At 44.5% G+C, this 13,240-nt stretch overlaps 1 protein-coding gene across 2 annotated transcripts in view; it reads left to right on the top strand.

Annotated features, from left to right (window-relative positions):
* SH3PXD2A (SH3 and PX domains 2A) overlaps positions 1-13,240 on the top strand; it is a 272,406-nt gene that overhangs the window by 245,307 nt on the left and 13,859 nt on the right. The window contains exon 10 of one of the 2 annotated variants that reach the window (XM_074159061.1): positions 2,005-2,088. The exons of the other annotated variant lie outside the window; for it this stretch is intronic. Coding sequence (XP_074015162.1) covers positions 2,005-2,088 — 84 coding nt within the window. The remainder of the gene's footprint in view (positions 1-2,004; positions 2,089-13,240) is intronic. 2 annotated transcript variants of the gene reach the window in all.

Below are 13,240 nucleotides of genomic sequence, written 5' to 3'. Positions count from 1 at the left end.
TCATATGCTGTGAGGAGGACACAGTGTGGTGGATCTGTGACCCACTGTGTTCAAAGGGTGCTCCTGGATGGCTGAATCCTCCAAAATCCCAGTGCCAGCAAGGGGCTGCGTGTGACCACTCTGTGGTGACAGCCGAAGCAGATTTCTACCCCTTCCACACCCCTCCTTCCTGCAAGCCTTTAAGTTCAACATCTATCACTTTCTCCCTTCTTCTGTACAAACCTCCTAATGCAGGCAACTTTACTGTGAATTTAGCTTTAGCTTCTTTCTCTGCTTAATCTGTATGTCTAGAGGTGTCCTGTGTTGCCTCTGGTGTAGTATAACTGTTAGTCTCGTGTCCTGTTGATTTGGAGAAAGCCAGCAGGCTAAACCAACTGGTGAGAAAAACACTGCCAGTAAGGAGCGAAGACAGCTCATCTTCTGTACCACCATGGGCTTCTAGGAGGATCACTGACTTCTATTAGCCAAAAATGCAGTGATCTATAAATTTGAAATCCAGCTCCTCTGAAAATTTGCGGTGGTTCTTTGACCCACATGGGCTCAAAGGGGAAGTACAGAGTACCACAAACTAGACTTCGTGTCTGTTCAACACCACACGCCACACCTCCCTCTGGGATGACCAGGGAAGGTTTAGGCCTTACAGCAAAGGAAAAATTGAGGAGAGTGAGCTGGGTGCAGCAGTCTAGTCTAAGCCCCTGGCAGATATGAAGGGCAAAAAGGCAAAAGCAACTTTTTTGGGAAGCTATTAATTTTTTACTTGTTCAGCTAATCGTTGCCCAATCAAATAATTTTCTTGTGGTGCTTGCTTGCCTACAGAACATTGGTCTAGAAGACAATGGTGTCTGCTCTCATGAGTGTAAGGGTATATTTCCCCAAATGAGTGCACATAAGCAGAATTGAGTGATTATTAATGATGTGATATCAGAGTTTATGAACAGCTTCGCTAGCAAAATGGTTGTGTTTGCACCCTAGCGATAGCTGAAGTATAATATTTTGCATTGCTTTGTGGCAGCACCAAGCACCCTTCCAGTAGTTGCCAAGCTAGCGTGAAAACCCTTGGATGGAAAAAGGGGATTGTTTGTGTGCCTGTGCTGGTCAGTGGTTCCTGTGTTGTTCATACGTTCACAAGCAGAAGGAGGAACTGAGTACAGTTCTACATACGCTATCTAGAAAACAAGTGGTGTCCTCTGTGCACAGCTGTTCTCACAATTTCCATAGGTGTCTTGTCTTTGTTTATATTTTAAGCATAAATTATTGTTTCAGTGTGTAACTAATTCTCAGTTCTGGCCTGTTAGCTTCTTGAGCCTGTTCGATAATTGCAAGGTTAGGTTTTTCTTTATATTTGTAATCAGTAAACTATAGCTTTGGATCCTGGGAATTAGCTGTGGCAGTGATTGTGAGTCACACATTGCAAGCAAGGAGGTGACAGACACTTTCTGGGTTCTGTTCCTCAGTGTTGCTGTTACAAGTGAACTCACATAAGAGAAGCTGCCTTTTATTTTTTTTTCTCCTAGATTTTGTTTATAGTGTGATAATTTTGCTTAGAGAGGGTTAGTGCCCTGTTGGGTTTGACATCAGATGCACTAGACTGAATTCTCCAAAGATAATGCAGCCTAACTAGGAGATGCAGAAGCAATGATGTTGATCTGTCCTGCCACTGCAGCCTCCTTGGACAAGTTGTCTTCAGCTTGTTTTGGAGTGCATGTATGTTTTTGTTTGGTGGTTGTTTTTTTGTGTTTTTTTTTTAAGGAAAGCCAATATCAATGGTGGCAACTTGTGACAGTTCTAGGTGGTTCATGTTGCTCGGGCTCAAGAAGCTAACTTGTTCCACTGTACTATATAAACTAACACAAAATGTCTGCATCCCACCTAGCCCATTCCTGCTAACAAGACCAGTGCTTGTAAATGCCATGTTTTGTTTTGTTTTTATTCCTCACCCTCCCATCATTTTTTCTTTTTTCTTTTTTTTTTTTTTGTTTTGTTTCCATTCATGTTCCAAACTAGTTTCTAAGCGACGCAAGGCTCACCTGAGACGCCTGGACCGGCGATGGACACTAGGCGGGATAGTCAACAGGCAGCAGAGTCGAGGTGAATTAATAGCTTCCTATGGCACCAGCCCCTAAAGGTGCACCACTAGCCATGCTGCAGCTTTGGCTGTTGTGCACTGAGGTCTGCATCTCTGGCACTGTGGTAGAGAGAGGCTGAAGTTCCAGAGTTCAGCTGTGGATTTTGTACATGACAGCTTGAGGGTGTCTTGGAGGCAGGGTTAGGCACCCCAAGAGCTGGAGGTTAATAACCAAGGGTAACTCTGCAGTCTGACTCCTCGTGCTGCTTCCTTGGGGAAGCTCACATCTGTTGTGTTTTAACTTTGGGCATATTCGTACTCAGTCTTTCCCACCTCAATAAGGACAAGTGATACTTTCAGGGCTATTAAAATCAGGGGGATGCCAAAAAGCCATGGTCAGAGACGTGCGCACTGGAAAAGTGCTTGATGTGGAAAGATGAGAATCCTTCCAGTTTCAGTCCCTTCTCTTCCTTGCAAGCAGTGCTTGGTACTAAAGACAGACTTCTTCAGGACTTTTAGGAGCTTTTGGTGTCAGTCCTAGGTGTTTAAAAATACCACCAGAAGCGGCTTTATTTTTTTTTTTCATTCTGGTCTGACAGCATGGCAAGGTGGGGGGAACACCTTGTGTTCTGAAGCTACATTTGAGTAAAATCTGAGGAATCTTCCAAACCAAACATTTCTCTAGTGCATGCATCTTTCTCAGAGCAAAGGTATCCCTTTCTATCCCCTTCTGCCCTTCTTGCAAGATTGCCCAGACATGGTATTCGTTGCACTTTAAAAAGGAAGGAGCTGGGTGGAAGCACCATTGGCACCTCTCTTAACTTCCAAACGTTACTAAGGGGATGGAACCAAATGTAAGCACAGGAGAAGCTTTGGAGTTGAGGAAAAGGTGCCTTTTACTAAGGAGACAATGGACTTCTAAAGTAACAGATCTATCTTATCCTGGATTTGGTGGTGGTTCTATGGGCAGACTCATGTGTGTGTCAAGCACATACAACTTTTCAGTGACCTTTTACCTTTGCCTCAAAGTATTTTTGAGGAAACCAAAATAATGAGGGGTGTTCTTCCTACTGTAGCTTGACTCTCCAGCAACTGGAACTACCCTCAGAAGACAAGGTCTTGCTTGTCAGCCACCAAATACACCCTGAAGGCACCAAAAAGAACCTCACAAGCACACATGCTGGCTTGTGAAAAAGAACTTGTGTTTATTTCTGTACCCTAGGAGTTTGTGAGCTAGTTATTTTGCATTGCCAAACTCTGCCAGATACTTCCTGACAATGTAACTGGGAGAATTTCTGGGAATCAGTTTTCTAAACAATTTGTTTACTAGTTTAAACAAATATATCCTTTCATATTCATACAATATGGCAAACAAAGCTCCATAAAATATTAGGACTGCAGGATCAGTCCCTTAGCGCAGTCGACTGGTAAGGCTTAAGGATCTAAGGTGCACTCCCAGGTTTTTTCTCGTGCACTCTTAGGCCCACCATCTGTGCATCTTCTCCAGACCTGCCCTCTGACCAGTGTCACAGTGTCTTCCCTGGCAGTTTTCCCTACCACAGGCTCCCCTCGTCTCCCTTCTATCCCTGCCTTTTTCTTGCTACGTAAGTTTCTTTCCTATTAGGCCTGAGCAATGCACCTAATTTGAATGTGCTGGAGAATATGTGCTTTATCTCAGACTAAATCTAGGCACTTGAACTTGGCACAAACTGCAGCATCTCAAGGTTTGGGGCACCCTTTGTGGCTGAGCTGCTTCTATAAGCTCTCTCCAGTGCATTTCAGCAACTGCTAGCCAGGCTGGCTAAAAATAAGTTTTTTAATGTCATCTGACATAGTAGGCTAGGGAGCTTTTACAGGAGCAGGCTGATTGCAAGTAAAGAAAGTGACCTGAGTACTTGGGGGGCAAGTTGGGGACAGTGGCTTCATCATCTGGCATAGCTGCAGCCTGTAGAGACATCTACTCCTTCCAAACTGCAGTTGTTGAAAGTATGAGTCTCTCTGGGTGTCCAGCCCACTGCTCTCTAGCAGATCACAGTTTATGTGAGGTCAGGACAGATTTTTTTTTTTCTCCCTTCTTTCCCTCCCATCCCAGCCCAAAAGGCTTCTAACAAGGCCAAATTTGGGTGGGTTTGCACAGAAATGACAGAATGCATGAAGTGTGCACAAACACCCCCCGCCAACCTTCAAGTCCCTGCTCCAAAGCACAGAAGAATTAGAGCTGCTCAAACAGGAGGTTGCCAGAATTGTTCAACGCAGGCGAAACAATTTCCCTTCCCCCCACCTTGGCCTCTTTCTTGGAAATAAATTCAATTAAACATTTTGGCTGAAATTCTTCCCACCCAGTGATATTCTGCTTCAGATAGCCCCTGCTGTTGGAAGGGTTAGCTTCGAGAGCTTACTGGAGTTAAAAAGCAAGCTGTAAAGGATGCTTCCCTTTATATTTGTGCTTAGGTACCACTAATAAGCATTTTTACTAACTATGTCTATGATAGAACTACTTAAAAGCCAGAACTGAAGGAAGTAGGCATTGTTTTAGAAGGCCAGGATTTTCTAAGTGACTTGGATATTAAAAATACTGGAAAAGCCCAAGTGCAGAAGGGAAGGGTGTTTGCTTCCCTGTTACAGACTGCCTTATGGGGGAGAATTATCAGGGGTAACGTATGGCTTATTTATTTTTATCCTTTCTAAAGCCATTTGAAGAGGCTAAGCATCCCTGAATTTCAGATACTTGGGAGCAACGTTACCAGGTCTGTGAATAAGAAACACAAAAGAGAAATTATTGAATATCATGGCAGGGCTTCATTTTTTAAAGCTAAAAAAAAAAAATCTGCAAAGAGAACAGCTGTAGTCTGTTTTTAAAAAGAGAAACAGATGATGTTTGTTGCTGAACTTTTCTCTTCAAAATGGTCCGTGGTGTGCCCAGATCTAAGAGATTACATTGGTTTATGTTTCTTGTGTAGCTGCAGAGCTTGTTTTTTTCAGAATGTTAAATGTTTTTAAATGTGGTACATTTTCTAAACTTTTTGTCTGTGCTTTACAAAACTCTAGTAATACAAATATGGATTGTGAGGACAAGCCTGAGTCTTTGTAGTTTTCCCCAGCCCTGACACTTGTTAGACCTGCAAGCTGCAGAGCTCATGTTCTCTTGTACCGGGTAAAATGCTAATTCTACACATGGCGTTTATTGGGAACTTCCCCGGAAGAGGACTTAGGATTGTTTACAGGCTAATTTCATGAGAAGTCATTTGTGCTCTTACAGTTTGATTGGGAAAACTGGGGTTTACATGCCTGTTTTATATGCCAGATATTTGTCATAAGTTATTGTTGCTCTGGTTTTGTGCCCAACGCTTTCAACTGGAGCTGTCACCATGCAGGAAAGTACTTGAAAGTTATTCATATCAATAGTATAGTGACATATGGGCTGAATTTCTGCCAAATGAGCCTATTATTTAAGAGTAGCTGCTAGCAGGAAAAAAAAAAAACCACACAACTATTCAATGGAAGAGTTAAAGTTAGAACTGGGAACTAGACGTCTTCCTATTGCTTGCGTAACTTATGGAGAGAGGGAGCTTGATGGGAAGAGATGGATGAGCTGTAGAGTGAAGGCAGCCGTGTAACCCAGTGGTCCCTATACTTGAACCTCATCTTGAGTTGGTCTTGATGCTTGAACCCCATCTCCTAGCCCGGGTGGGTTGTTCTGCAGCCAGTTTTCTAGCTGTGGAAAGAGCCCTTGATCAGCCCGACTGGTGTGCTCATGCATTCTTACCCTTCCCAGCACCCCACCAGAGCCGCTTCGTCCCCTTCTGCAGCCCCTTCGTTACCCACAGGACTTCTCCCTTTGTTTTCACTCTTTTCCCCTGCTTGTCCTTGACGCTGGTGAAATGTTTGTCACTCACAGCACAAGGCTGCTTTGCTGTGCTGAATCAAACCAGCACAGAGCAGCTTCAGACTTAAGTTTGTTCTTTTTTCTTTTTTCTTTTTTTTTTTTTTCCCTCTTCTGTGCTCCAAGGAAAGTAGTAAATGTTTATAGCCCCTTGCTGGTTGAAGAAAGAGCATGTGCAATACAGAACTGTTTAGAAGAAATGTCATTATTGTTCTTTCCTATCTGTTGGCATGAGAAAAAAAAAAAAAAAAAAAAACACCAGGGCTGGGGGGAGAGGGACAAAGCCTGAAGAGCTCCTGTCTGTAGATGAACACATTTGATAACTGTGGACAGTTATTTTCTCTGCTGAATATTTAGACAAGTAAAACAAAGTCCATGTTGAATTAATGCATCGCTTTCTGGAACAGCGAGACTTTTTCCAGAAGCAGGTCTGACAAAGGGGGGGTGGAGCGGAGGAGTGGGGGAGGGCAAGCGCAGACTGCTGACTGAGGGGAAAGTATTTTGAAAGAAAATTCTTATGTGGTTTGGAAGATGTAGGGTTGGGGCTCTTGCATTTTTGCTGAGAAATCGTTAATTGGCTAATTTCTAGCCCAATTCCCCCCTATCCCCACCCGTACTGACATTTCGAGCAAGGATGGGGTCACAGAAAGTTGGGGGCATGTACAAACACCAGCTGAGCAAAGGAATTTACTTCTTTTACTTGGTTGGCTCCTGAAGTGCTGCAGATAACTTCCACGCTTATTTATGGAGGCAGAAAAGAGCAAACTTATAAAATATAGGTGAAGGAGAGGTATGCGAAACGGGGCGCTTAGAACTTGGAAGCAGAAATGTATGAGCGCTGGCCCTTTGCCTGGGAGAGATGAAGCTGATTATGCAGGGCTGGAAACGTGCATGGTATTTTAGCTGCTTAAAGGCAAGGTTCCTGTCCTAAATAGTTTACAGCCTAAACAAAGAGAACAAGATCCGCGCATCAAAGGAGCCTGGGCAAGTGGCAATTCGGCATGCATCTTATTACGACCAAAAGGTTTTTCACAGTGGAAGGTGATATTTATTTGGTATTTTTAAAAGCTTTCAGAGAAAGACTATAACTAAGCTTGTTTGGCAAGGCAGGAAGTCAGAGTAGGTAAGGCCTATTTGAGGAAGGATTTGAGGGTTTCAGGTTATTTGATACCACAGAGAGGGCAGCCTGATCAGGTTGATGAGGCATCATAAGAAAGGCATGGGGCTGAGTAGGAAAAGATGAAAGGATTTGGAGGAGTGGGAAATCTAAAGGGAGCAGAACATGTGAGAGTGAGTATTAGGGTATTAAAGCAAGGCACAGCACACAGGCTTGAAAATTCAAGACTGGACAACTGAATTGGGTGTACAGTTGGTAGGAGTCTGGCTGAAGGACCAGTGTGCCGCTGTGCCAAGAGCCTTGGGCAGTGTGCTGAGGCTGAGAAGGGAGCAAACGAGGCAGGAGGTGGCTGTAGTGGCTGTGCAAAAGAGGCTGAAGGGCCAGATCAGGGCTCTAGTGGTGAGGAGCAGCACTGATAGAGGATTTTGAAGATTTTGGGGAAAGGAGCTGTTACCTTGGTGATAGACTGAGGAATCTGAAATAACCAGTGCCAAAGGAATCGGGAAGATTGAATAAGGAAGATTTGGAAAGTGCTACTGAAGCTCTACGTTACAACTCGGGCAGTAAAACCATAGGTCTGCTTTCCTTGACCTGACAGTAAGTATAAATCCAGACAGCCAGAGGAGGGACCGAGTTGCCTTCTCAAGACACCTCATAACTTTAATGTGTAGTATGTGTGTGCATGAGCGCACGTGTAAAAACTGAAATTCTGATTTGACAGATGGGATTGGAGGAGCCTCACGGGCTTTCGCATTCAGTGTCTTGCTCTGTCAGACAATTAAATACAGGTTCTTCAGGAAAGGATGGAGCTTCATCTGAGCTGTTATGAGGTTTTTTCTGTGGAAGAGGTGTCTTAGTGGGTCATGGGATACAGAAACGCCCAATGCCTAAACATTCTTTGAGGTTCCCGTTTTTCTAGTAGACAGAAATACAGTAGGTGAAACAAAAGAAAACCTATTTGGGTATATATTGATTAAAGGGAGTGTGATGGGATGGACATATCTGCTGGGTCTTTAATTACAAGCTTATAATTCTACTGAAAAGGAAAAAACACCAAGAACTGTTGTCATGGTCTGTCATTGTCCAAAAATAAATATCATTGTCATTAAGTCCTCCTAAATTTTAACAAGCTAAATGTAGCATCCCTACTTTCTGCAACCAGTATGTTTTATCATAGCCATTGAACATGCTGGGTGAGATGGATATTTCAGTCCCCATGACACTATGGCTGCAAAGGTGACCTTTTACTAAATGAACATTGCCAAGGTGCCTGCAGGTCATCTTGCTTTGCTGTAAATCAAGTGATGGTTTAAGAACGGCATTGTAAATCCTACTTAGGCAAAAAAGTTGCACTTTATTAAGTTGCATCTTGAAATAGGTAAGAGGTGTGTGGGCAGTCTTAAAATATCCTAGCCTGGTTTTAGATCAAGTTTCATATGAGTTGTCTTGACTCTGCTTCCAGCAGTTTCAGTAGTAGGCATCTTTCCTCAAAACTAAGTGAAGCTGCATTGAAACTGGCTTAACACAGAGAAAAGTTTTACACGGAGTTTGTGGTGCCACCACTAAAAGAATCAGTCTCGCTTTCCCCAGCATCTTCCCTTCTCCTTTATGCTCATGCAGGTCTCTGATGAACCAAACCAGGCTCAGGGTCATACTCATTTTTCCTTGGTCAGGTTGGCTTCAAGTCCATCTCAACAGCAGAGTCAGGAACTGTGCAAGGAGAGGTGGCAGGTGCGAGGCAGGACGAAGGGAGGAGAAGAGCATGGTCTCAGCACTAGGCATGCATTCATAAACTTTGCTTTTAAAGCAGCTTTTTAGTTTTAAAGCTATTGCTACTTGTGTATAGGAAAGGCTCAGTTTGGCAGAGCACTCTTACGTTGCTGGAGGGGATGCAAAATGGTTGTGTTGATGGTTGGGCATTTTTTTTCCCTCTAACAGCCATGGAAGGGCATTAGATGTCTGTGGCTTGTGAAGAAGTGACCCATAACTCTCAAATAACACTGGCTTCCTTGTACCAGGTCTGCTGAAAATAGCGTGGTTGCGTACATCTGTACAAACCACATGGTTGCAATGCAGGGCAATTGTACAGCTCAAATGCTTTGTCCTGTATATATGCACACCTCTCAGCTGGACTGCAGCAACCTCTGCTGTGCCTGCTGGGGGCTCAAAAAAGCCCTCTCTGTAGTATTGGGGGCTATTATGAGGACACAGGAACTGTCTTCTGCTGTCCACACTGTTTTCCCAGTGATCCACCAGGATCTCTCTATATTTTGACCCCAAGCCTCTCTGTCTTTCTGCAGGAGACTTTAGGTAGATCCGTAGTTAGAGAAGCCGTCCTTTCTTTGGGCAGGAGAAAAGGAAGTAGGAGAAGGATTGATAGGGAAGTGAGGTTTTGGAATAACTGGTGGACTGAGAACTAGGCTGCCAGGGTGTCTGGGAGGGCTGGGCAGAGCACAGCTACAAGTGGGTGGTGTATGTGGGGTAGTCCAAACAGTGCAGAAGTTCTTCTTGTGCATGTTTGAAATAGTGTCTGTGTCCAGGGAAGGGGGAAGAACAATATGTACTAATCCTTCCCTTCCAAGCAAAGTGGGTTGCAGTTGGATAATGCATGATGTGACAGACTTGCAGCTCTTTGCCAAACAGGCTTTGCTTCTTCATGCAGGCTTTGTTCAGATTTACTAGTGCAGCTGAGTTTCTGCTACAGGTACCTCTTTCAGTTCAGCTGGCGAAGGTATCTTTGACCTGCAAATCAGAACTAAAATATTAGTGAAGTTGGCTGATTGAGCTATTAAGAGGCCTCTGGGTGTCACACATTAAGAACAGAGGTGCCTCTATGCCATTTTGAGCAGATCTTGAAGGAGAGAAGGACTCTCATCCTGCTGTCCCCCTTAAAATACATCAATCCCACTATTTCCAAAGTGTACCCTTTTAGCTGATGTATGTGCTTTGCAGCATGTAGTGAAGTTTATTCTGCTCACTTGACCTCAATGGTGAAGTTGATGTAATGGAAGCTGCAGCTGGGGAATACAAATTATACTTTTGTTTGCTTTTTTTTTTTTTTTTTTGCTGGTAATTGTTAAGTCAAAACTTAATGAATCAAAATTAAACGCTTTTGTATTCTCTGTAGATTTGGGCATACAACTTTGATAGGTCTGGGATGGTTCATTGACTTGTGTTTTATACCGTTGCCTGTTGTAGTGTCTGAATTGAAACCCGCATGATAGCTCAGATTTGTCAGTGTAACTCAGAGCAGTATCTTTCTACTGGCCGATGCTCGGCTGATTCTCTCATGAAACCACTCATCTGCGCTGAGTCTTCCCAGTAACTTTATGTATCATTGGTGAAGTGTCAAATATCTTCTCCTAAAGACTTTTGAATAGTAATTTGATACATTGAACGCTGCATCAGTCCTCTTAAGTGACACATCCACTGAAAGCTCCGCTGCTCCCTTCAGCAAATCTTGCTTTATACAAAACATCCACTGGCTGGAGACAGTCTCTGAGAAGCAAGACAGAATTACACTTCGGCTGCAAGGGGGCCTGTATCTCCAGAATACTGTTTGACTGACAAACCTCATGTATGTTTGTGGTATCCCCTGCACCACTGAAAGAAACCAAGCGTGTGTAATCTTGGGAATGGCTGTAATTTTTGCTGTGAAAGCACTTTGCAAGGGGAAATTGTAATGGTGGCTTCCTGTTTTTGATCTGTAGGCTTAAAAATAGAACTGCTAAACAAAAATATAGTAGGACCCTCTTTTCTAAGTGAATTTTTAACACTATTTTGGTTGTCTTGCTTTGTGGAAGAACTTCCTTTCCCCCTCTTTCCTTCCTACTTCCGTTCAGGCTCTTTTTCTCCCCCTGCTGTGTAGGGAAGAATCACCTGAAGGCTCTCCTTTCAAAGAGCAGTAATCTTGCCTTGAAAGCCACAAGAAGATCTAAGCAACAGAGGTGCTTGTGGACAGGCTAAGCCAGTGCCAGCTCAGGAAAGCCCACCAGTGTCACCTGTGCATCCCAGTGTCACAGTACTTGGACAGGGCTCCATCCTCCTTGGCAACTAAGTGTTTCAGTGTCTAGAGGGCATCTCTGGCCATTCAGAGTGTGGTGTGTGCAGGGCAGCAAGGGGAGAGCAGCAACACACAAAGCAGTATCTCAATATACTGGGGACAGGGTGCTGCTCAAGAGCAGTCTCTCTCCTCAGTAAACCTGAACAATGGTGACAAGCTCAGGAAAGAGGCTGAAGCTCTCTCAGCTGAGGATGTGGCTTTTCCATGCAGCTGACAGCTGCTTTTTCAGGGTCCCACTTCAGCAGCATGATCAGTTTTTTCTTGTCCTGTTTCAGCCAGAATGAGAGGAGTTGGAGAATCTCTCTGCTCTCCTGCCTTACCTTGAAACTAACTGGGAGGGCAATCCTGGAGTTGGTGGCTGAGAGGAAGGCAGTGATGAACAGGTGATGCATGCCCACATGCATAGCTGCAGGTCCAGAAGTTGTGTTTGCAGAAGTTGCTGGCTATCATAGTCATTGTATGGATTGTTGTCCTTTTCCCTGGGAAGCCACTCATCTGTATTTGGGATGGAGAAGAGAGGGTTTGTGTCAGGGAGGAAGGGATCTAATGTTTGGAAGGTGATTGCATCCTAGTTTGCAAAGGACCCTCACCCCAGACTTTGATTGCCCTTGAAGGATCAGACTCAGAAATGCTGTTGGGGTTGATGGATGACCACTGCCTCAATTCCTCACACAGGAGAAGTCCTGCTGGAGCAGGAGTCTGGAAATCTGTATTGAAATCCAGGGGTGAGCACCTGACTTATGGCCTCCTAGCCTGTCCTCTGCAAAAGGAGGGAGGTGGCACCCCTGAAGAGTGAGACCACTCTGCCCAGCAAGAGGAGCTGAAGAGCTGGCTTTAGCTGCAGCAGGGACTGCTGTGTATGCGGAGGAAAAGCAGGATAAACAGAAACTTCTGTTGTAGCTGTAGTGGCAAGTGTGAACGCAGATAGCCTGGGTTATAAAGCAGCTTTGATATGGGGGAGTGACAAAGCGGGGCCTTCTTCCAATGCTCAGCAAATATGTGGCTTAGCTCTTTATTGCTGTCCTAAAAACATCCCTGGGGGTGTCTGAAGCAATGTGTGTCTGTACAGAGCTGCAGCTCTGCACACCTGGGCTTTCACTTGGCCCTCTCCTTTGAGGGACGAGCTCTAGCTGCCCCAGGATCTTCTGCAGTTTAGTTTAGTGCTTGGGGCTTTGCATGCAGTGGAAACTGGGCACATAACTCCTTCAGCAGCACTTACTTGAAATAGAGGAAAAATGAGTCTGCCTTCACCACATAGAGCAGAAACCCAGCTAGGAAAACTGTCCTGTCACTTGAAAGCTGGGTTTTGTTAGCTGGGTTTCATCTGTCAGGCTCCATCTTGCAGCAGAGTATTTCTGTGGGGAAGGTGTTGTATCCTGATGGTGCTAATTGCAAACCAGCTGGAATTCCTTAACACTGATAAAACAGCTAAAGCAGCCTTCCTAGGGGAGAGCAGGAGAGAGTATTTTCCTCTTGGAGGCAAAGGTTTTGACAGGGTTTTACCCCATCAGAATTAGAAGGATCCAAATGCGACCTGTTGAGGAAAGTTGACTTCAGAGATGTAGCTCTACTGAGTTTTCTGCCATCAGATGCTCTGCTGATACTTTTTTTTTTTTTTTTTCCCCCCCTTTCTGAGGTACTATTTCTTACTTTGTCTCAGTAAGGTGTTTGTTTTTTTTTTTTTAAAGTTTCCATGCTTCACTCAGCCACAAAATGCAGTTGAGCCACAAAACCGAACAGATGGTTGGGTCTGCTTCGCTCCCTCCAAAAGAGCGTTTGCCTTAAGCTGCTGCAACCTTTCCGCAGCTCCTTTGTTTTGCAGTGATCAGGAGCTCTGGATTCACTTAATTTCCTGCCTGTTCCTGTGCACTGACAACCCTGTATTTTGTTCCTGGCCGTGCCTTGTTGTGACTGCCAGTAGAAAGGGATGGGAAGGCCGGTTGGGATGCACTTTATTGCTTGCCTGCCCTGCCTTTGATCCAGCCACAGAGACTCATGCAGTTACATGCGCTGTAGCTTGGGTTCAGAAAAGAGGTTTGGTAACACTTTCCGCAGCTGCAGCAGCAGAGCAAAGCTGGCAGTTCACATTTTCAGTGCCAGTTGTGATATTTT

Source organism: Numenius arquata, chromosome 15 (assembly GCF_964106895.1).
Source record: "Numenius arquata chromosome 15, bNumArq3.hap1.1, whole genome shotgun sequence".
NCBI classification, from domain to species: domain Eukaryota; kingdom Metazoa; phylum Chordata; class Aves; order Charadriiformes; family Scolopacidae; genus Numenius; species Numenius arquata.
Note: the sequence above shows the minus strand (reverse complement) of the source record. Positions and strands in the feature narration are given on the sequence as shown.